General features: G+C 44.5%; 1 protein-coding gene across 2 annotated transcripts in view; it reads right to left on the reverse strand.

Moving 5' to 3' along the window:
* Nucleotides 1-25241, reverse strand: part of LOC149339936 (uncharacterized) — a 56508-nt gene that overhangs the window by 22706 nt on the left and 8561 nt on the right. For both annotated transcript variants that reach the window (XM_089548638.1, XM_089548640.1), the window contains exons 3-13: nt 24849-24962; nt 21694-21825; nt 21093-21200; nt 19439-19504; nt 14681-14812; nt 11882-12016; nt 9881-10006; nt 7606-7694; nt 5326-5378; nt 4529-4668; nt 2316-2486 (exon numbers count right to left, since the gene is read on the reverse strand). In XM_089548638.1, the coding sequence (XP_089404764.1) occupies nt 2316-2486; nt 4529-4668; nt 5326-5378; nt 7606-7694; nt 9881-10006; nt 11882-12016; nt 14681-14812; nt 19439-19504; nt 21093-21200; nt 21694-21825; nt 24849-24962 (1266 nt within the window). The remainder of the gene's footprint in view (nt 1-2315; nt 2487-4528; nt 4669-5325; nt 5379-7605; nt 7695-9880; nt 10007-11881; nt 12017-14680; nt 14813-19438; nt 19505-21092; nt 21201-21693; nt 21826-24848; nt 24963-25241) is intronic.

Raw genomic sequence — 25241 nt, forward strand, 5'->3', positions numbered from 1 at the left:
TCATAAATTTTACGAAGATTTACCTATAGAGCATTCTCATCGCATTTTCATGGGTGGAGTTATGGGGCCGAGTGGAGAATACAACTCGTTACGATTGTATTCGCCAGCCGCAGAGCGTCTTTTGTGGGATGCCCGGCGGACCACGTGCTACGCAAGATGGATACCACTCTGCAGAAACTACGCAAGGTGGGGAACTAGTGAATAGGGCGCTCGGCTACTGATTCTCGAAATGTGAAACCCGGCCGCGGCGGCCGCGTTTCGATGGAGGCGAAACGGCGCCCGTGTCCTGTGTGATGTCAGTGCACGGCAAAGATCCCCACGTGGTCGAAATTATTCCGGAGCCCTTCACTACAGCGTCTATTTCTTCCTTCTTTCACGCCCAGCTTCCATCCTTCCCTTACGGCACGGTTCAGGTGTTCATCGAGAAGTGAGTCTTACTGTGCCATTTCATGTCCACAGAAAGCACTATTAGCGGATAAAATTTACCACGCCTACGGTAATTGTCGCTTTCTTCATTCTGCTTCGCTGCTTACGAAATTAGCGTCAGTTTTGAAAAGCTGTTCTTCATGTCGTACTGATTGCAAGTTAAGCATTACATGAGCAAGTGCCCTTTGTACGAGCTTCTATTACCTGCATGCAAGGTGAAACGGCAGCGATGTCTTTTCGCATCAGCCAACGGCGTGCGGTTTTGTAACTGCAGCTAAATGGCGTGGGTTCAGACCCAGTCAAATCTATAAATCATTCCACGTGCGTTTTATTTTCTCGAGTTATGGACGGACGTCCATAATCTAAGAGAAGTGAAAATCTAAGAAAGGTGGAAATGTTACCGTCAAATGCGCTCATGCATTAAAGTCCGATATTTGCAAGCAGGCGCACGTGGGAAAACCAATCATTTTCGTGACAGGCCTGCGAACATCAAGCGCAGCAGGACCGACGCGCTGAATGGACGCGGTTTCTTGTTAGTAGCTTTACGTGCGACTTTGTTTGCTTTTAAGCGAAGTGGCACTCTGCCCAGCAATCCTAAGGCGATCGGCCTAGCTTCATAAATACCCAGTTTACTGCCAGGAACAAGAATATAGGCATGTATTTGATAGGGGTGTGCTAATTGTACTTTTTTTCCTAACTGAATCAAATAAGAGCAGTGTGGGCTTGCTACTTAACAGGAAACGGCTACTTAGCTAAAAAACGAGTTGAAAATCAATCCAGCAGCGAGAAAACTTAATAAGACATGAAAACTTTTATGAATATTCGCTACATGTGCTAATATTCCTACGAAACGACCAACCGGACGAAACAGAAAAGGACTAGCGGCGGCACTGTAGTACTATTGACTACGGAGTTAAGCTTTTGCGAGTCTTGATTTTCTACCCTTACTTCTGCACGGCCACTCAGCTTCCCGCGATGTTTCTCCTCTTGGGTGGCTAAGCACTTTCGTTCGGCTACAGCTCAGCGCAGGCAGCACAATGACCTTTGCCTATTGGATCATTATGGTGGGATTTAGGAATTAACTCTTGCAGCCGCGCGCATTCATCCGAGCGGGCCCGGAAAGAGACTCCCCCCTGACCCCCCCTCCTCCGAGACATTAAGGTGCATGTGATACTGTCCGCCGGCCCCTGTCTGTTCCGACCAGTGCGTGCTCGAGCTTGCCAAAAACACGAGGTCATGTGACCTACAGGAGCTCGAACCTTTCTATCGGGGTCCAGGGACCCTCGATAGGCGTACTCTGTGCTGATTTCCCACTCGATCTCGCAAAACAACCCAGAGGCCAGCGCGAAGAAGGCCATAGCACTGCTGCGAGCACCTTGACTCCTGCAGCGGTGTGCAAACGGCGCCCATCATTCGTGCCGCTTGGTGTGTGCAGCGGAGGCTTGCTCTTCGCGCGTACCCGGCACGGAATGACTATTGTTGTGTGTCGCTGGAGGACGGCGTAAAAAACGGGACGTTAATGGACCGCGTTACGGCGGTTAACCCTCCATACCGCGGATGCCGATCGCGGCGGCGCCGCTCCATACCGGCGTTGGCGTGTTCCCTCTTTATGGGACAGTCATGGCAGGAAAATACGGCAGCCCTTCCAAACTTCGGGCCGAAAAGCATTCGAAAATTTAAGAACTTTTCTATTAGTATCTAATAATTTAGCACTTGCGCTATTTGATTCGTCCAACGAGTCGAATAGAATGATATTCGATTCAGTATTCAAAGTTTTGAAATATTCACACACCCCTGGTATTTAGTGTATGTTTTGCATCACCTCCTAAGTGTGTGGCAGCCACAGTGCTGCAGTTTTAAGCCGTGAAAAGCACGAAGATCACGCTCACCTTCGCACACGGAGCGTCGAAGGCGACCCTGCTCCATCTGGTCCACTTCGCGGTAGCCCGGCTTGCATCTGAACCAGAACTGGTCGCCTTCCTTGACGCACTCGTTCAGGCCGTTGTTAGCCTTTTCTTGCTCTTTCAAGAGTTCGTCGCACAGGTTCTCCTCTTCGATCTCTGCAGGAATATCGGTCATTCATAAACGCATTACACAGCAGTGAATCTAGATAGTAACCCGGCTTGCTCGTACAAGCCCAGAACTTAACACGTACCTACACAGGTAGAGTAGCTAGATGACAGATGACCTAAATAGCTAGATGACAGCTTTCTAGAGCCAAAGAAGCTACTTGCTCTGCCAACGCAGTTTTAAAGCTACAAATACTGAAAAAAAAAGAAATTCGGGTATTGCCGCTACCGGCTTTCACAAGATAACTGCGATGACATCATTACTTTTTTTCTCACTCACTCCAGGCCACTTTGCCATTCATTTCCAGAAAGCAACCTCGGAGTCCGTTTTGTTATTGATGTAAAAAGTTTATATAAAACGGCGGGGGAAAATATTCAATTTTAAATTCACTTTTTAGCATAAATTTCACTTTTGAGTGTGAACGAACAGCTTAGCTTCCAAAAGGCAATCAGCCCATTTTTACTAAAAAAACTTGATCAAGTTGTCACCGGTTTCCCTTTAAAGATTTACGGGTGGGCGTATTTACTGCGGCTGCTTCCTGTCAACGCATTGTTTTCTATGAAATAAGCTTACAATTGGTTTAAAAGTTTAACACGCGCCTAAAAAGACTATGTGCCTTCATGTAACAACTTATAAATAAATATAGCTTTTAATGTTAAGTAAATGTGAAATCAGCCGCAAGTCTGCTTTCTATGTTGTAACAAACGCATAAACTGCACACGCTTTTGTTACGCTGAATGTGATAGTCTTCAGCCCATGTTCAGCACTGAGCAGTTTTACTTTTCTATGCTGAGCGCTCATATTGAAGTCGCGTGGTGCGATTGTGTCTTAGTTATGATTTCGTTATTACAGGTCATTTGGCGTCCTTTCAGGTACAAGCAATGCTATATTAATCGTAAATGTGCTTTAAATTTGTATACAAGCTCAAATCGCTTAAGGGTAATTCTTGAAATGAAGTTAGTAAAACGGAGCAGTGTGCCTTTTTATTTAGTAGCGGCATGCTCTGCGGCAAGAACTTAGCGCTGACGCACGCATTATTTTTCGTATGCAATATACATACACCTGGGAGCTCTTGTTGGCGTCTGCTAATGTTAATGTCACGCATCTGTGAGGGTTACTTTTTTTTATTTCAAGTGCAACGATAGAATAGAAACATTCTCCTTTTGACAACTGCGACTTTTCTAGAAACTTTCATACTTCTTGCTTGCGAAGCAGTACATATCGACGTACGGTGGCGACGACACACACGTCACGAGCCATGCTTTAGGATTTTAAGAATATATTTTGAATTTATTAAAATTTAGGCAGGGTACAATTGTCTAGGGGAAGACGGCTAAAGGTTACACACGTGGTCACTTGACTAGGCCGACATGCTGCATTCATAAAATCACAGTTTGGGCATAATGCACATACAATATGAAACAAAAAAACACAACATATTACAGGAAGATTGCAAGATTGCGCGAATATCAGTAAACATAGGTATGCAGCTGTTGTCCGCATGCAAGCGAGACGGAGGAAATACTACAAAGGCCTAATTATCGCTTAAGTATTCAGTCCTCAGCGCTCACATTTTTGTAGTTTTGCACTGTGCAGTAATATTATGAGAGCAGGTTTTGCGCAACCTTTTTATTTATTTATTTATTTATTTATTTATTTATTTATTTATTTATTTATTTATTTATTTATTTATTTATTTATTTATTTATTTATTTATTTATTTATTTATTTATTTATTTATTTATTTATTTATTTATTTATTTATTTATTTATTTATTTATTTATTCAGTACTGCCAGCCGCCTTTTGGTGGCCAAGGCAGGAGTCGGGATAGAATTGCACAGTGCTTTGTCAACAGCAAACAACGAAAAAAAAAAGGAAAAAAAGAAGGCCTGCAGGTAGGCAACAAAATCTCTGCCGAACAACTCAAATAATAGACCTGTAACAAACACATTAGCGAAACCTTCTTCAAGCATTGGGGATGAAGGTGAATTGACGTAGGGTCAATAGCAGTAGCTACAGTGTAAACGTACCTGTTGCAGAGTCCATCTCAATTGGCAGCATCGGATAGAGCATGCATAGGGTCCCCTTCGGATACTCGCATGTCTGCAGTTTCCTCCGCAAAGGTTTCGCTAACGGTTCGTTCAGTATGAGCCGTGCTTTGATATGGTCACTGAAAATTGGAAAAAGAAAAGACGTGCTTTAGGCACCTAGTCGGTAAACAGGCCCCAAACGTGTATTGTCCGAAGGGGAGCTTGAACGATACAGAGCTGTCGATTACGTTTATTGACACCTCAGTGCATCGAGGTAACGACATGCCTTAGTTAAAAATCTCGTAGTTATCTATGGCATGTTTCTTTCTAAGCCTTTGTTTTGCTTGCATTACCGGCAGTAATGGTGCGCTTTACACAAGTGAACATATTATCTACTCTTCACACGCAAAAACAGATCCACTAATCTTCGTCCACAGCAGAACGCTCTGAGGCTAGTCGGTATTTGAGTGCTGTTTTGTCGCGATAACCACGAAAACGGATAATGTAAACAAAAAATAAATCGAAGTGCTGCCTCTGCTCCTTTTCTTTCCCGGCAGTGTTCTTCACTGCGCTTTATGATGTTTCGGCTAGGCATCTTTTCATGCTTTGAACAAGCAATGCAAGAATCAACAAACCCACGGACTAACCGACGAGCGAAATTGCTAATAAGTCTCAGTTACGTCCGAGTTTGCATTGAATGAATCGAAGGCCGGCATTATTCCACACCACAGTATCTTTTTTCAAATCCGATCCGTCGTTACACTTTTGGTCTTGCAACGGGTAACTTGAGTACTTACGTGCAGTTTGAAACTTCCACAGCGTGCACCGAAGAGCCGAGAGCTGTCTTCATCTAAGAAAAGTGAGAATCAACACGCAGGCACAAAATGATATTTTTTGAGGGGAGGCAACAGGTTTCCTTGAGGCTGCGTGTTTTAGCGTGCTTCTCGGACACCTGTGAAAACAAACTTCTGGCGCAAGTAAATGCATGCTAGTCAGTTCAAGGCTGCCAGTAGTCTCTGGTAAACCGCACACACATTCCCCGACCGAACCCAGGCAAACACCGGAACCCGTTAAAAGAAGCATGCCAGGTAATACATATGTACAGGGTGCATCAAAAGTCATCAGACCGCAGGGTCTGCTTTTCAGTAGTGCATTATGCCATTTAAGACGTTTATGAAGCTACCAAGGCTCTCAGGGATGAGAATCAGAGTTGTATCCCCTACAGATACTTTGAGATTTCGGGGGTGTGCGAAATGCTCCGCCACTCGGCTCAAAAACAGGCACTGTGACCTGGGAACTTTTGACGCACTCTGTAGATAAGCTTTGAGGTGCATTGGTCAATTTGCTTCTAAGGAATGTATTCAGGCCCTTGTAACTTATGTGGAGGTCCTAACTTTAGAAAACTGAGGACAAGAGTTCCGTATACCTCCAAGAGATTTCGAATGCTGCGTTGCATAAAGGAACCACACAGTATAGCCGAAAATGAAACCCGTTGAGCTATTTGCTTTTGGGGAAAGGTGTACGTTCACACCTGCGACGTGATAGTCCACAGCGTTTCTTTTAATTCATCAGTGTAATTCAGTATAGATTGGCACTGAGTTCCAATGCGTTAATAGCTAGAAGAAAAAATGTTGACGGGGAAATCATGACGACGCAATCAAATGAATACAGACGGCAGCACTGTTGCGGCGAAACCGAGGAGTTTGATTCGAGCTCGCAGCGTCTTAAAATATGGAAGCACCTGTGGCTGATTACCACCGCTAGCGCTAGAGCACATGACTATGAGGACGTTCCTGTGTTTCCCTCAAATGTTGAGGCACTGCACAGCTTAAATACGTTAACTTTTGGAAATCAGTGTAATTTTGGGAAAACCAAATATCATTTCTCCGTACAAGCAGCCCATGCCACCCTGATCAGATCACCCATTCTGTAAAAAAAGAACCAAGACGGCAGGTGTTTACTTACACACATGGCTCGGACTTTCCGACGTGGCGCACTTTAAAGAGTTTCTTTTATTTCTTCGAGACAAGCGGTCCGATTCAGTTTTGATTGCTTGCGCACAAAGATATCGGCGCTAGGTTACCAAAGCATGTTTTTCTGGCAGTGCTAAATTATTTTCAAAAGGCATCCATGCTGTACTCTAAAGCACCAATAAGCAGCATGTTGTAGCCGAAGTTTCATCAGTCGTCAAATAATGTTAATTGAATTGCATAGGAGATTTTTTTTACTGGCGCCGCGCTCACCATAGCTACCATACCATAATTCGTTGCATTAACGGGGGAGCTCGGGTACAAGGAGAACTACGTTCGCAGCGCCTATAGATGGCTTCCTCATATCGAAGTTCCTGTCATTGATAATAGAGATTGAACAGAAGGTGGTGACCGAGTTCTGGTAAATACGAGAACAGAAGTGGGCAAAGTATCGTTTGCACAGTTAAAAAAATAAGCGCAATTTTTTAGATGTGCTCTGGATTGAAACTGCCCTATAGCTGCTCCAGGCAAGGATCATATGCCTTAATCCATCGAAACCGAATTTTGCGTCGCTGAGTGATAAATACATGCATTCAGAATTAAACACTGGCTTGTTTGCGTTCAGGCTTCACAAAGATACAGAATTTTAGGATAGGGTTTCTTTAATCTGATTTTCGAGACAAGTGTTCACATAGCTGACGTAAAACAAAAGTGAAAACAAAGTACAACATTGTATATAACATTGCTAGAGCAAAGAAAAAATTTTCTATAACAGGAGCCATGTTTCCGCGTTTATTGAAGGTAAGCAATCTACTCAAACACTTATGGCGCAAGTTTCGCCTGTCAAACCACTAATGGCTTCAAAATTTTTTTCCAGTTCAGAAATTTGCTTTCTTTTTTGGTGAGGAAGCGCTGTAATACGCCGTACTCCGAAGGCGTCGTTATATGAAAAGACATTCACTGATACGCCTTACATAGAAATCAGTTACGTGTTGGAATTTTACGCTTGTACAAAATTACATTCGTTTATGCAGGGTATCAGAGCTTAAATTTCACTAGTTAAGGCAATTAAGTGCAGGTAAGAAATGAACAGAAGTTGTCACTGACCGCTGCCTCGACACGAGGCACATGCACACTGCAGTCTTGCGTTTCAAGAGAGATGTTCGGCTTGAAAGACACCATGTAGTAATACTGGCCTGCAATGAAGAATATAAAAAAAAAACTTTTGAAATGGCATGCTTTTCACTTTCTTTTTTATGAATTTTCTCTGCAGTGTTGAAAGTTTTGCAGGGTTACACGACGGTAGGCGTTGTTGGCTGCGGAGCCGACGCGTACATGTTGTGGCGGTTCTAAAGGCGACAACCGAGCTTCCAAAAAAAACATACTCCCGTAGAGCTTGAATAAAGAAATTAAATTGAGGGAGCAATGGTTTCGGGCAGTAAATTATAACATAAATCATCAATACTTGGACTACAACTACCAAGAATTGAAGTAATTTCTAGAGCGGTGAGTGACGGTGACGCTTCTGTGGCTAAAAAATGCATTTTTTTTTTGCGAAGAATGAGGAGAGTATTTTATTTTTTTATTACAGTTTCTTGGCTCCTCTATGCTTGCTAATGTTCCAGGACACAAGTTTATGCTCATAAAGTACGGATTATTAGGTGGTGAGCACTGCTTTCAATGCAATAGAAGCTTACTAATTAAAATAAGTTTTTTCGGAACAGACACCCGAGACGGACGCAAAAAAAAATGCATAAGAGATATAGTCGGTTCATTGTTAATAACACAAGCGCTACAAACACAGGCACAAAGGTGGAACACAGCGCTTACTAGCAACTCCCCCTTTGTGTCTGTGTTTGTAGCACTTGTGTTGTTCGCAATGAATGTTTATCAACTTGCTCAGTTATCTGCCTCAATATAGTCGATTATTATGCTGTGGTCCCGGGAGCTGATAATAACAGGAAATATTTTGCTTTTTTTTATTTTGTCCATTTTTTGCCGCACTTAAGCGCGCAGTGCTTGCAGGTGGGTATTCAGGTCGGCAGAAACCGACCTGGCAAACTCCTGTAGTACACGAAGATCGAAACAACGACAAGACCCTAAGCGGATACGAGACAAGATTTTGCTAGCATTTGTAACGAAGCAATAAACGTACCACAACTATATTTTATAGGAGTCATGAGTTTTAAAACAAACTTCTGTATAACTGCATACAGTGGATGATTCATTGCGCAAATAACGGAAGTGTGCAAATTCCTATCCGATATGCTTGGCCACTACCATTTATACATTTTGACATGGAACCTACACTGCATTTTATGGGAATCCCTCAAGGCAGAGTACATTTGTGAAATATTGAAGCTTCTGCTTTTTTTTTTCCTTAAAGTGCGAAGCTCTTGTGCGAGCTTTATAGCTTTTCTTTTAGCGGTATGGTTGCGCTTGGGTGGACCCTAATGGGTAATTGCTATACTGATGCAATCTCCAATTGCTCAGAAATCCGAAATGGCGTTCACTCCTCTCGTAGCTTCTTGACAGAAGTAAACTGAATAACAACAATGTAGTCTGAACGCCTGGCTTTATCAGCACTAGTCTCAGTTATAATCAGTACACTTACTTATTCCTTTATCTCCGGCCGGTGAGCAATGATTGATTACAATGAACTGAGCAGTGAACTGGATACAATGCACCGGTATCTACAGCGGGGCTGCAGCGGGCTGCACGAGTCTCGCACTTATAGATCAGGCATTAAATATGTGGACTTCTCTTTGTGTCTTACAGACGCTGTAATAAGCTCTCTATACTTTGTACTTGACATTCATGGAAGTTCGCATGAAACAAAGATGGGCTAAATATACGCTTATACCATATTTAATTGCCTCTTCCTTCATTACGCATTAAGCACCTCATCTAAGGAGCATCCTTTTCTGTGCCAAAGCAGGGGGACGAAATTGACGCACGAACGCGCGACACAAAAGCTGGACAGATGTGAAGGGGTAAGGAATTCGTCAGTGTTTGCTTACGCGATACGCTCGATACGCAATATCGCTACGTGTACTCTGAATGCGTCGCAGTCAGAATGACTGCAGCACTCTCTTCAGACGTGACGCACACACCTTTCTAGATAAGCAGCATGCGCCAGCGAGGGCAGCCTTAAGCGTCTTAGAAATACACGTGTGCAGTTGCTCGGTATCATTTCAGAACAATAGGGCACGCTTGGAGGGCACAAGATAGACGCAACTCGCCAGGACAAACGGAGCTGCGAACGATAACAGCTTGCCTATACGCTGGCTGAGGAATAAAACTGAACAAAAGATAAACATAACAAACTGCACGATAATATAAAAACTGTGTCCGCCGTGCGATGAAAGCCCAGTTTACTCACGCAGTGCGCATCTCTCTTCGTGGACGTCATGCTTCCGATGCTTCCACGGGCACACGCACTCCTGCTTTCCGTAGTTCAAGGTGCAGTCCAGGAACCTCTCGTGGCAGTCGTTCACGCTGCACTTGTCTGATCACACAAAGGAGGAGGCGATAAGAATGGCCTTCTGCTGTGGGTTTTTCCTTTGGTTGCACTAAAGAAGCGCCAACTTCAGGAGAAATTCAGCCGTGATTCTCAGCCGCCTGTGAGCGTCACATTGTCTGGCTGGCCTATGTTTCTATGCATTTGATTAATTTCGTGAAATTTTTTCGTACTGAACTAATTTGTACGAACAATAGATATTTAGCAATACATCATGTCATTACGTGGCATCTCAAGTGAATACGAAGTGACATTTGCGAAGAGAAGTTACAGACCGCCGCATACTCTCCGCCTTCCCAGAAACATGGAGCATGCTGTTCGTGTTCCCCTACCATAAAATGTAAAGAAGCTCACCCTCCTTATTTAGACCTTCAAGCTAGTGAAGGACAGAAGTGAAGTTAATTAACTTCACTTCTACCCCAATGCTACGTGTTCACATTACGAAGAATGTGCAAATTGATTTTTAATGCAGTGGAGAAACACGGTAGAGATTTATGATAGCAGTGAGCATTTTCATAGCAGTCACACGACAGCATATCTTGATAAGATAATCTTTTTTTATGCGTAGCATATTGCAATCACTCAGTTCAGCCCTTGGGCGCGGCCGGGCAGCCAAAAAGGACGGCTGAGAATGGTGGCGGTTGCCACCGCCCCGTTTCAAAGGGGGCGCTCCTATCCATCCATCCATCCATCCATCCATCCATCCATCCATCCACCCACCCACCCACCCACCCACCCACCCACCGACCCACCCACCCATCCACCCACCCACCCACCCACCCACCCATCCACCCACCCACGTGGTTTGGTGACGTCACCAAACCACGTAAAAAAAAGGAAAAAAGAGGAAAAAAAACAAAAAAGGACGGCTGAGAATGGTGGCGGTTGCCACCGCCCCGTTTTAAAGGGGGCGCTCCTATCCATCCATTCATCCATCCATCCATCCACCCACCCACCCACCCACCCACCCACCCACCCACCCACCCATCCACCCACCCATCCATCCGTCCATCCGTCCATCCGTCCATCCACCCATCCGTCTGTCCGTCCGTCCGTCCGTCCGTCCGTCCATCCGTCCATCCGTCCATCCGTCCATCCGTCCGTCCGTCCATCCATCCATCCATCCATCCATCCATCCATCCATCCATCCATCCATCCATCCATCCATCCATCCATCCATCCATCCATCCATCCATCCATCCATCCATCCATACGTCACGGAGGAAAAGCTGGTGAGAAAATCGAGTGCCGCCAAGCAATACCTCGCGCAAAAAGACCGCGCAATATGCAACGCATTCTTGGCTTGACCAAGCTAAGCTTGGGCAACATTTTTTTTCGAGGCTCGATAGGCTTTAGGGCTTCAGTACAGGGTATAAACAGTTCGATACAGGGCTACATAAATGAATCTACTGAGCATGAGTTCGTTGGGATTTCTTCTTCCCGATAAGGCGAGAACATGGCGACTGTGTCAGAGCGGTGGCTCTCTATCCGAGAACTGTTCACAACGTGGCAAAGACGTGTTTTATGCTCCATACTAGAGATTTTGAACATTAAGACCAAAGCTGATAGCCACGTCATTAGCTCTTGCCATCGTTGTGAAAGAGGCGCCTGTGCTTGAAATGCAGCTGAATGTGATGGGCTGAAAGTGCTGACCAAATTAACTGTGACATAATTATGCAGGCTGTCCGTCTAAGGTTGTCACAGGTTTGCCTTTGGTGCACTTGGTCTGACAAGTGTATTGCTTTCTTTTGTAATAAAAAAGAAAAAAAAACAACTTTCATCAATCCGAACAGCAGCATCTTCAGCCATCTTTAATTCTGTGGCTAAAAATCACTACAGCTGAAGTGTGAAATAAAAGCTTACTTGTGCACACTCCGTCGACAATATGTTGGTGTTCTGTGCATTTGCACGTTACGTGTTTGTCCTGCACGGTACAGGTTTGGTCTGGCCGGCATATTTTTTTCTCAATTTCGTCACAGGGGCGGACTTTCTTGACCTCTGCAAAGCAAGTCAGGCAGTAGGGGTCATGAGAAGAGCAGCATGTACGCTACAGAAGTCGACAGGAGCTGAGCTCGGAAAATCAGACTGAAAACACATGCTGCAATTTAGTGTTTTTTGTCAAAGGACGCCATCCTCTAGAAGTCACTTTACCGTAAATACGAGACATTTTCGTCGACTGTATTGTTCTACATAGTCTACACATGTTTATTCGAAAAATAATCTGTCAGAAACCTTCCATGTTCAAAGTATAAAACTATTGCGTGAGTCGGCTGAAAACGTTGCATACAGAACAAACACAAGACATGCGAACAGACAAATAGAGAAACGACACATACCAGCATCAAGGCGCGCGTTGGTGCGGGTTTCACGAGGGTAAGAGGGGCTTCCAACATTAACCACCTACTCCGTGCATATATCATGAAAAGCGCACTTCTGATATAATTTAAGGGTGTAGACCTCACCACAACTCCTTCGTATTAGCAAGGGTAGCTCCATTATGCCGCTACAGAGACATCTGGCGCCGCCACGCAAATGTTGACAACTATATCAGGTTTTTGACGCAACCGAGCTGATCGCACATATTTGGGCGAAGAAGAGCAAAAGTGAGAGCACTGCGGTTTTTACTCATGTCAGTGCATTGCGACAACCGATCAGGCTAACACCCGCTAGCGTTCCTCTTTCCCTGAACATAGCAGCAGAATAATAAATAACAAAAATTGTTTATTTGAAAAATTACGTCGTACAAATACGAGCCTGCCCAAGCCAACAATGGGCTTGTGGGGCCGTGCTCGGCAGAATGGAGCAAGCCAGAGAACGGCACAGTCAATCAATACTGCACAAATTTAGAATAAAACTAAGGAAAGGCAGTGAGAAAGGACGGGGGAAAAAAGGAAAAAAACAAACAAAATTACACATACAAATCAAAGATAGCAGATTTCACTTCTTTCCGAGTGCTGAAAGATAAAACATTATCTGGCAGGTCGTTCAACACATCTGGTACATAAAAGGCACGGACACGTTTACCATATCTTGTCCGTGCTCTGGGCAAGGTAAAGCGGTCGCGTGGACGTAATGCTCTGGCGGGGACATCCGGGAGGCAGAACTCATTGTTCCATATATACATAAGGATTACAGTTTCTTTGAATAACAGCCTGAACGAAGGCATGTGCGAGCATGAAAAAAGATTGGAATTGTTAGTAATGTGCACACCATACATCACACCCCGAATTATAGATTTTAGTAAAGACTGCACATTGTTGCGCCTAAACACTGAACAGAAATAAAGAGAACAGATTCCATATCGCAGCACACTGTACGCCAATGCATGTGCTATTGTTTTCCTTATGTAAATTGGGCATAGTGCTTTAATAGAATATAGCAGGCAGGCCAATTTGCGCAGCCTTTCACAAACGTTAGCCAAATGAGTGTTCCAGGACATGTTAGAATCGAAGTGGACACCGAGATAAATGACACTTGAGAGGTATGGAATAGGAGAGCAAGAGCAATTGTTACACAGAGGTGAATGAAGAAACACTGGAGTGATGACAGAAACAGATTTCAGCGGATCGTGAAAACAGACTAATTTAGTTTTATTTTGGTTAATAGAAAATAAGTTGTTATGGTACCAACTGATAACATTTACAGTGTCAGTTTGTAATTCAGCCATGGCTTGATGGTAATTAGTATGACGAGATACTAAAAGCGTCTCATCTGCGTATTGAAACACCTGACAGTGAAAAATTGCTTTACTGAGAACGTTAACGTACAAGTTGAATAAAAAGGGGAGCTAAAATCGACCCCTGGGGAACTCCAGCGGTCAAGTGTCTAGGTTTGCTTTTAATATTTCCGAAAACTACTACTTGGAGTCGACCGTGCAAATAATTCTCAAGAAAAGTTAGGAAGGGCCCTCGGAAGCCATAGATATGAAGTCTACGAAGTAATATTTTATGGTTTACGGAGTCAAAAGCTTTTGATACATCTAGAAATAATGCACAAGCGAATGCACTACTTTCGAGAGTACTATTAAGGAAATCGGTTAATTCATCTAATGCTAACCTAGTGCCACGCCCGCAAGTAAATCCGTATTGATTAGGCGACATTATGTTGTGCGCATCAATGCGCATCAAGAAGTAGTTAATTGAAGTGGGCTAAATGAAGTATTGAAGCAAATGCACTTTTTGCGGCGCGAAGAACGAAAACATATTTTATTAATGATAGCTGATGGTGTCTCCGGCCTCACTGCACCGTTTCGTGCGTAAAATTTAATGTTATGTTTACTGAATGTATGAAAGCCCATTACCAACAGGGAAGGAAGAAAGCAACACAGGGATGGCATGTAAAGATACTAAGCGCTCGTGTTGTTCGTGTCTTCGTGTGTCCTCGTCCCCTGCTGCGCTACAGACTCGCTATGAATACGCACCAGGAAGCCCAAAAAGCCACGCTATTCATACTAAAAACCCAGTAAAAGTGCTGAACTGGAAACCGAGCGCTCATTGTCGGTCCAATGCGTTTTGTGCTGTTCTTTCCTTGCTGTCATGCGCGAACTGGTCAAATTAAAAAAAAAAAAAACTCCTTCTACTGAAAAAAAAGAAACCTATATTTTACAACTTATCCCTTTTCCATCTTCTTTGCGAGCTCTAGCGAAAGAACGGAATTTGTCACCTTTGCACGTGACTCCATCTTCAGAGACTGCGCTTCCCTCTTTGCAACTGCATTCGTACGGCCTATTTGGCTCATGCACTTCTCTGCATCCGTGGGGACAGAGCAGCCTCGCTTCTTGTGCGGAACACGCATCTGAAGAATAGAAAGAACAGTATGCCCAGTCAGGTGAACCAATTGCTTTGTGAAATCTTTGCGCCGTTGTTAGCAAGTACAAAGCAGCGACAAACAGATCATGAGGAGAGCCGGGGGACAAACCTACATGCACTTCTACGTTCGTCTCCCAGCATGCACGGTGTGGCGCGCTGTTTTATAACACTTCGAATCAGGCCATAGCCGGCCCTAATAAGCAAACTTGCAATGAAACGGCCAGTCTAGAACGCAAAACTAAATTTCAGACGGGAAAGAGCACGCGTTCCCACTGATTGTGTCACTAGCCGTGTAGAGCGACCTGAGCAGCATAACGAGGCGTGGCTGAAGTGTCACCTAATGGAAAAGACGGCGTGTTTTGATATATTGTATTTTCTTTTTTAACCTGCGCGTCTTTCTGCGTCCTATAATTGTTTAAGGTTCATTCAAATAAGAATACACTTACTTTGCCTGTACTTTTTGTGTGTGTGGATGGGCTTTCGCTAGAATTCATCTCTGCACCCGGTAGGTTTGTGACATGCTAGCAAGTGCTTGGGAGTCCGGTGGTTGGAACTTCGCTTTTACGAGAACTGCGCAGCTTTGAATGACAGGGACGCACTTAACAAAGACAAACAGGAACGGCTGTCTTTGTAAAGAGTGTACCTGTAATTCTAAGCAGCACTGATCTTGCAGAAAAAGAGGTGCCGTCTTTTTTCACCGGAGGCTTACTTTAAGTAGAGCCAGCATTAACACTGATCAAATTTCTTACAAAACTAGGTGTATTATGCTTGTTTCTACACCCTGTTTGCTTCTTTGTTAGCTCTGCTGTCTCTCATCCTATGACATACAGTTCTACGCATTGACGCCTTTATGTCAGTGCCTGCTGTCTTTGCGCTCAGCCAGCAATGGCCTAGGTCATCTGCAGTTCAAGTAGAAAAAAAAATAGAAGCAGCAAAGGCGATGAACGTGCATCCCTATTAGACAGCCACCATGGCCCTATTAAGCAATTTCGGTTGTTTGCTAGGTTGTTTGCCTTTTAGAGACGCGTGATGTGTAAGACCTCTCCTACGTCGACGTCAGGCAGCAAAACGGCTCAGACCGCGAGAGCGAAAGCTCGGTAAAAGCTGGCGCTTTTATTCGCGTTTAGCAGCGTTTTTATTCCCATCAGTGCCTGTTACTACGGCACAACTAGGTTGCGACTTGTTCACTAAATCTGTCGTTACAGGTGTGATGCAGCTGGTATGCGGCCTACCGACTAAGCAATTACCACCATTGCGCACGAAGCGCTGGTGTGACCTCCACCCGCTCAGTGCATCTATCCGAGACTACGATATAATGATATAAGCTTAATGCTCCGATTTGCCTTTTCACATGTTAAACTATTTCCTTTTTCACGTCTTGCTCTTTCATGAGCAACACGGGATACCGAAAGACCTTGCGGTTATAGGAACGCAATTACGCGTTCTTTTTTCTTTGCCAAATATCATTCAACCTTCTGTGAGAAGTGATGGCAGTGTGACAAAAGGAAGCGTGGATGTGAAAATAGTCCAAAAGCAAATCTGGCATCGCTGACGTTCCTTGAAAGCATGGATTTTCCGCACAGCTTCTCATATATCAATATGCAAATCGCTTTTCTTTGCATATACCTTTCACTCAGTTTGTAACTTTTATTCAACTTTAAGGAAGGTCCGCCGCATTGAGTTGTTAAAACATGAGTACAACCATTTTACCAACAAAAAAAAGAAAAGTGTAGCGAGGTCGGCTTAGTAGATATAGCGGGTTTTTGCCTTCCACTAAAGTAACCATCCGGGACACCTGAAGCCGAGGAACGCAATTATCTTAGAGAAAGCAATGGTAGTAAAGACAGTAAGGTGAGAAATATTAAACGTCAGATAATTGAGGCCTAGGTGATATCCCGTCCAAGATTGTGATCAGAAATGTGCTAAAAAATGGTGGCTCAGCTCGGCTGAGCCAGGTTATACGGAGCGAAAGACAACCGAATCAGTGGCCGATGTCGACGCAGGAGACGTTCGTAGCATCCGCTGCCCTTTTCCGCTTGAGATACTCTGGTTGCCTATGCCGCTGTTTCTCCAGACATACCTATGCCGTTCTTCATCGGCTTCATCAACTAAGTGAGCCCACCTTCGCGGCTTATCTCTAGAAACGCGGCTTCGTGACGCTCTCTGTCGTTGGGATCGCTAGGAGCAGACCGGCGCCTGCAATGCTCAGTTGAACAAATCGTCCCGGTGACCATTTCTGGCTCCATTTCTCTGCGGTGTCTAGGAGGCGAGCGCTGGCCTTTATTCAGCAAGAGAGAATCACGTGGTTAGTCACATGACAAAACTGGTGAGAATGAGCGGTCGGAGCGGCAGTCCGCGCAGCGGCGGAACGAGCGGTAACAGCTGCGAGAAGTCACGTGGTATGACGTCACAGCCACACCCGCGGCGAGCCTCCAGTTAGAGGTGGAATCCAAGCGTCGTTTGACTTTCAGCTTTAAGTGCGATAAGTGGAGCTTTTCGCTCCAAAAGATGCCCTATTTACGTATGATGGACAACATTAATGGTCTAGGGCACGGGCTCCGCGAGGGATATACGAGGCACATTATCTGTTTCGTTCAGAACGCTTGAAATACTGAAAGGAGAAGGAAGCCCCTGTGCGAAAAGAGGCAGCGTTTGATGAAGGCTTCCAGCTAGGAGTTTGCGAATATTCGGAAATTTTGAATGCCGAATCAGGTATCCTCCTATTCGTTTATTCGAAAGAATCAAATAGTGTATGCTCAAAATCATTTGAAACGAATCAGATATGTCCTCAAGTTTTCAATTACTTTTCGAATAATTGGCGCGAAGCTTCGATGTCTATTCCAAAGAAAACGACCATAAACTCCGCGTATCATGCTGCTCCAATGGTATGCGCTGAATGGGGAGTTCAACGCCGCGGTGTCTCCCATTCACGTGGCGGCGTTCATAATCCTCCCACATGGCATCAGAGATCGGACGACGCTGACGGGCCCAGGCAAGTTGCAGCAAACCCAGACTTTGTGCCTGACATCGGAAGCCATACCACAAACGTAGCTCTCGCCCGTCTCATGCACTGAAATGCGGTGGTATTTTATTATCTTCCGACAGCAAGAGCAAAGGGTACTTTTCCTATGGACATAACCCAAAAATGATAAAGTTAATACTCTGATGTTAAATACAATTCAGCGCAAAAAAAGAGACAAGGGACAAATTGACAGAGAAGTTCACGAGCGCTAACTACCAACTGTTTATTCATGCTGAAGTACAGGGGATATATAGGAAGGGAATGAAGAGCATGCGCGTAGAGAGGTACAGATAATGCACATCCGTCAAGCAAACGAGTTAATCAAACAACGAATCTAAAAAAGCTAATTCAGATGAGTATATGTGTACCGTCGTGTCACTGACACAACGTTCGGACAGCTTTCTGATATAATAAGCTTCTAAAACGAGCCTTGCCTTATCATTACCGCTCCTGCCAAGAATCGTGGTCTTCTCTAATCCCGCCCTACATTTACACGAAGCAAGGTTCCGCACAAGATTCACACTCTGACATTGTGTTGCGACACCCAAAATGGATGCCAGTTGCGCTCCTATTAGCAGATGCAGATATAACCACGAACCAGCGCTTCGATGCTCCTCACAATTGCTTATTGAATATTCGCACAAATGGTGAATAGTCGTAAAAATTTTCGATTTGTATTAAATTCAGATTTGAGCCAAACAGTTCGTTCTGGATTCGGTAGCAAAGCTTCATTATTCGTATTCGATTTGGTTCGGAGAAAGTACTCTTCGCAAACCCCAACTTTCAACGCGCGTTCTAAGGATTGTCCACAGTCGACGGCGTGCTTTAGCAGAAGAAGCTGTCGGACGAGGATGTCTTTGAGAGCAAGCGCAAGCTTACCGAGGTGCGGAGGCAGCGACGTCCGGACAGGACTCTGTAAGGGCGTTAGCTGTGTTTGCTCAGAAGCGAAACGCAGCTAGGCGGCTCGCGAAACTGACTGGCCGATGGAGCTTCACCTTCAATGCCACTGAGACCCCACATGAGCGAGGCAGTTAACTTTCGCGGCAATGAGCGAACAGCAGCTGACACGAATCTACGAAGGGTGCCGAAGTACTTTTTAGAGCACTTTTTGAATGATCTGTTAGGCGGGGCATGCAGTGAATGCGACCACTTGTGATTGTAACCGTAGATTGGCATTGTGAACGATAGTATTCGCGTGTTTCTCACAGAATATCATTATCGTCGTCCGTTAAGCGCTGGTTAAGTGTCGATTTAGTGCTTAATCACCCGGCGCTGGGTTGATCTCCTGGTATTGTTTTTATTTGGCCTTCATTACTTGTGATAAGTTCAAATTTCAAATAATGGGCGTCACGCTGTGCGATAATATTTAATGCCTAATTGAATAGGCTGATTTTTAGTGTGTGCAGGAGAGAAAAGGAGGAGAAAGACGTTGCATGCGCTAGATCGAGGCGGCCAGGGATGATGGGAGCAACGTCGTACGGCGAGTGTTACTTATATAGGTTCAGGACTTATTTCATGAAATCTTTTTACAAAGGCAGCTTGTGCGCCTATGCAAGGGAAAAAAAAGCAAGCTCAGTAAACGTGTCTCACCTTGACAATCCCCATCATCATCTCTAAGGGTACCAGGGGAGCAGTACGTGCCGTTTGGCGGCTCCTCTGAAATGATAATGAAAAGAAGGGATGCAACAGAAGCAGCCTTCAAGCACAGGATTTTCATGAAATTCGTGCGCTTCGAAGAAGATGAAACCATGGCAGCAGGAAAATGCATATGAGCATTAATGAAGTTTACAAACTGATCTGAAGTGAAACCTCTTCACAGATGTCGATTGCTAATAAGCGAGGGCCTCAGGAACTTCTAAAAGCCTGATTGGTGGTTGCCGCTCCCTGTTCCAGTTCTCGCTTTCAAGACCATTTCTAATTTTGGCGGTCCACGCTGGTGGTAGTTGATCCGCTCTAGAAGTGCTCACGCACGGCGTTGGACACTTTGGCGTTCTTCTAAGATTAAAAAGTAAACGGTGAATTTTCCCCAAGGTGTTCACGGTTGTACTAGAATGACTGAGATTCGCCTGCCTACATGAGGGACGAGATAGGAAGGTCCGTCGTAATGCCGGACTTACAGATTAATTACGAACCGAGTGCGACGTGTCGACTGCTTTGTGAGGCCGGAATGTTACTCAAGAATAGGTGATTGTTGGCCACGTTTGTTCTTGTATGCTTGAATCAAAACGTATTTTCTGCCGGAGGTCACTGCATTCGACGTAAGGACAGAAATTTCTAGGACACTTTGGCAGCTAAAGTGTTGAGGGGCGAAAGCCGAGGACACTATGCCGTGACGACTTCCAGTGAATGTGACGTCACACCGTTCCCGTGGCTATATCGATACCCATATTATACATCTTTCAGAGATTTTAAGTGTTAACTACGCATAATTACTCATTTTTACATCTAATTTGATACAAATTCGAAGTGTTTCCGACAAGTCTAGGACAATTTTGCCTATGCCATGACGACTTCCAGTGGATGTGACGTCACACCGTTGCGGTGGCTATACGACGTTCGCGCTATTTCGACAAAATTTCGACATTTTTCCTATAATTAATTAACTAATTACTCTACAGTCATCAAACTTGGCTTCTAGGTTCATTTTTTCCTCGTCTATCTGAAGCAACCATTCGGTTCTTTTATCTTCTTTAGTTCTCGAGTTAAACGCGTGTGACACGCTTTGTTAACGGACGGACGACAGTATGAGCCATTAAAGGCTTCCGCCTTAAAATGTGAAATGTTGTTTTCTCAAAACTGATGCTGTGCTGAACTATTTTTTTTCTTCCGTCTTTATTTGCAGCGTTATTTTTGTTTTATTGTAGAGTTATGTTTCGGACTGCAGCTTTAGCTGTAGCTTCCACTGGAGAAGACTAATTTGTTCGCGCTGCGTTTGCGCACGGAAAGTTGTGTGGAATATAATTCATCAACGATGCAATAGCACTTGATTCTTTTAGCAGTCATATACATTTACCCACTACACTTCACTGCGGTGATTACTTAAGCAGGCTGTAATAATGTTCCTTAGTTACTGAATGCTCTTCATGTATGCAGTAATTGTTTCGTTCTTTAACTGAAGGACTTTATTCAACGTTTTCTTTGCGGCTTCGTTTCCAATGTAGAACAGTGTTCGTAAATTTTCGCTTCCTGGTTAGCAATTAGGCTTATTACAAACGCTTAGCGCGTTGCAAGGGATGCAACATACTTGCGCAGTCATGAACGTCCCAGCTTTCGCAGCAACGCTGGTCTCTGCCGAGCAGGCCTTTCTGGCAGAGCTCTGTGCAGGTAATGGTGGGATGCAAACAGGTAGTGGCTGCAAAATGAAGCAAATTAAAAGCTTACTACTCTACGCCGTATGCCCTATTTCGAGAAGTAACGCAAGCCCGATAACCTCCATGAGTTCCATGGTATGTTGAGAGCCTTTCGTACAGCTGATACAGCTGATCGCATTCCTTAGGTTGTAACACAAAACAAGGCCTATCGTCAAACGAACGACATTTTATCGTTATTGTTAGGTATCTGCAGTGTACCGCGTTCTTTTTGTTTTTTTTTTCCAACTTTGGCACAAGTTGCACCAAACACCCTATATATAGTCCGCGCATAACAGCAAGCCTTGTCGTCGATTCTCTGAGACTTGTGCAACAGGGCTGACCACTAACCACGTTGTCATCTCAGAAGTCTTGCAGCTTCAGGGGGGTGTTTATAGGCTCAAGCTTGCCTGAGCTTGTCGATGCGTCAGCGAAGATAAGATATCAGTTTGTTGCAGATAAAAGCACAAAGGCAATCTTTAGCGAAAGCGTACTCACGAACACATTTTTGTTTTACGTCGTCCATTGTCGCCCAGTCTCCACAGTCACATTGAGCTCCGTCATTCCACTTATCGGGAATAACAGCCTGGCCTCCCCTCTTCTTGCATTCACTTTGGAAGCCACTATCCACTGCAATAAAAGTCAAAGTTCACATCACAGTCCGTAGTGGCAGCGCTGAGTGTTGCATTGAATTAATTATCTGAAACACAAATCTGCTGCTTCTGCATGCCGTTATTTAGTTAAAAGGGGATGATTCTATTCCACAAAATTTGACGCTGCTCTCCGACATCAACACTGTGCAGTGTTTTGGGACCGAATTCCATGGCGATATGGTATATTTATTGTGTAGTCACTGACGTGCGCATTAGAGTTATAATGTTGTCACTAAAGCTTCATAATAGCGACTGTTACAAGAACTTTTAAGATTGCATGAGTTGTAAAAAGTGCAAAATGATGCATTATATTTGAGGTGGTATTCGAACAAGCACTTAGCGCAAAAGCGCTGAGGAGCAGCTATGTGTGTCCTTAACTAATATCAGTGCACGTTAAAGAAGCCCAGGTGGTAGAAATCTCCAGAGCCTTCACTACGGCGTCTCTCATAGCCTGAGTCGCTTAGGGACGTTAAACCCCATAAACCAAAACAAACCAAACGTAACTAATGTTTTAAATTTTCAAAATTCTGAATACTACAGAACATTGCGATTGGTTTACTGAAAAATCTGATGCGCACATTTGCCCTAGTCAGTTTTCAAATTCAGAAACTACTCGCGCGTCTCACTGCAACGCCTCTGACATTACCTATATGTTACTCCTGTACGGAGTGCATTTAAAGATAGGGCAAGCGTAGCAGGTGGAGTCAGAGAGTAACGTGGGCGGATGAGATTGGGATTCTTGCGGGTGTAAGGCGGCTGCAGCTGACACTGGACATCATTACTTGAGAGATATGGGAGAGACTTTTGTTCTCCAGTGTACGTAGTGTGACTGCTGCTGATGATAATGGAGATGACTCTTGAGCTCTTAGTTATTCCTGGATTTTGCATAGGCTAGCTGAAACAGCAAAGTGAACAACGTGTGGTGCACCACATCTCATTGCTTCTGCGGCATTCGCGTGTGGTTTTTGTTGGGATAAGCCGAACAAAATTTAAAGCATTCTCCTTTATCACCTGCACAGCAGTTCTGCCGAAACGTCAACGCGGCATAACATTCAACGGGCTCCTTTACTACAGCTCTTGGGTTATCAGTTATGTGCAGCATTCCCCATTAGTGTGCCTAGGCTGTTAAAACATGCTGAATTCTGCTCGAACAACCGAAGAGAGGAAGACGAAGAAGTAACGCAGCAGAAGACGCAATATCGTGGCCACTCTCCTGCACTGATATGCGCCATTTCAGCAGAGGACAATAACAACAACCACTTGAAATCCACTGTTGCCCAAAGAGACCATTGGCAGTGCTAGGTTATGTGATGCGGAGAAGAGGTAATTTATCTCTTCTCAGAATCACATAACCCGGCAAAAACCATCTCGTCTTTATTTCCGCTGGGGTATCGTTTGCACGATTTTGTTCTCTAATTCACGCGGCCCTCCTCTCTCTCAAAACACCACGTCATAACAGTACCTATAACCAACACCGAGTTTACAAATAAGGCGGGGGGATCGCCGCAGGCGGATCCGACTGGCAGTGAAAAGTAGGCTTAGCGGTGGTTAAATACATGGAAGCAAAAGTTTCCAAAGTAGTTTGCTAATTTTGCCGTGCCCCTATGATGTTTTCCATTCGTAAACAACAACCAAATTCATCCTAGGGCAGATTCTGAAAATATGAGGCGTCATTTCGGAGGCGATGAATTTTGAAAACACCTACGCCTGGGAGTGACTGCCACCGCATCTTGCTTACGTCACAGATCGCTGTTGGTCTATACCTTAGTATCAACCGCTGCCGCGCCCACTACAGACACGAAGGCTGGTGTGTTTCCGCCGATTCCCACGGGTCATGACTACAAAAAAGCAGGCCGAAGCTCAGTCGCGCGAACGAAGAGCTACTCATGTCTCTCAAAACAACGTCCATTAAAAAATGCAAGAGTTGTTGTGGTTGTTAGTGGCTATTCATTAGTGATAAAAATAAAAATTGAAGAAAAGGTTTTGCTACCCGCGGGATCCGCCATCAAAACCTGAAGCACCTGAGCTGCAACTAACGGGAATGAAAGGATAGGGAGAGGAAGGAGAGAGAAAGAAAGCGGGAGCGATAGAGGAAAAGGTAGGGGTTGTGCGGCAATATACACTATGTACAAATACAGGATATTGCAACAGTTACGCGCATGTCTCTTTTTCCCGCGGCGGGCTGCACCGGTTCACCAGTTACAACACTGTGCAAATATCACGGGCCTCGAGGGACCGAGGTGCAATTTGAGCTCATCACGCTGCCTCTCCCAAGCTACCTCATTGAATTCTGCTCTTCAGCTTCCCCTGAAACTTTACTACTGGCATAGAACTCGAGCTTCTAATGAATACGAGACGAACGGCTTGATGTCCATTTGTGAGGGCGCTCTACTAAAGACATAGGAGTTCCATTCCGTTCAAGGCCTCAGGAGAAACTTTCTCTTTAACTTATACTGGACGTATTTAGTAGTGCTCGCCAGTCTAGGTCCTCTCCTTGAAACTGATACTCTTCCTCTAGGCAAGCAAATGTTGCCGAGTTTAAGCTTAAACTAAGCCGCTCCTGTAGACAAAAATCAACAAATGTGCTTTGCAGACAAAGTGGGATTAAAGTTTCTGGGGTGTTATCCTGCTGCTTGCGCTCTAAAAACAACCTGCGTGTGCTGTTTGTATTCATCCCACTTGTATACACAGTAAAATAAATATCGCCAATAGAGACTGCTTCTCGAATTCCGTGCAGTAGCTTTGCTGTGTACCATGCACTGCGAGAAATATGTATTCTCCTTTCGAATTTGTTCAGGGAGCCACATCGTCTTCATTTCCTATTCCTAGTACACCCACCATTAACACTACAATATAACCAACTCATTACGCCGCAACTATCACTAACACTTTGATAACGCTGATATAGATTAAAAGGATATCACTGTTACCCCAGGAAAGTTTATGAGGGGTTAACCTGGTTGAGACAGCCCCTTATCATTCGTCTTGCGCGAGCCTTACCTTTGCAAGACTCGGTGAGGTTTTGAGCGCCTTTACAGGAGCAAGCAATCTCGTTGGGGAGTTTTGACTCGCAGTTACCTATAGCACACTGGGTGGTCTTGCAGGACGTCTTGTCTAAAATGCAGAAGAGGGAGAAAGAAATTCCAAATGAATGCAAGGTTATGAAGAAGTCGTTTGAAAAAGATGTCACTTAGTATATGGCATAGTTACTAGAACTGATTGAAATATACGAGCTGCTTAAGAGACAAGAAATAAATGCACAAAATGACGCTAACCACATGAGTTACTCCTAAGTAGCACGTATATTTTAATCATGATCAACCAACTGAAGCTGTGTTAGCCTTAATGCCTAAAACACTGATTCCCAACCCTGAGATTCATATGTCGTACAAA

The sequence above is a fragment of the Amblyomma mixtum genome, chromosome 6 (assembly GCF_055824585.1).
Source record: "Amblyomma mixtum isolate Tamu chromosome 6, ASM5582458v1, whole genome shotgun sequence".
Taxonomy (NCBI): domain Eukaryota; kingdom Metazoa; phylum Arthropoda; class Arachnida; order Ixodida; family Ixodidae; genus Amblyomma; species Amblyomma mixtum.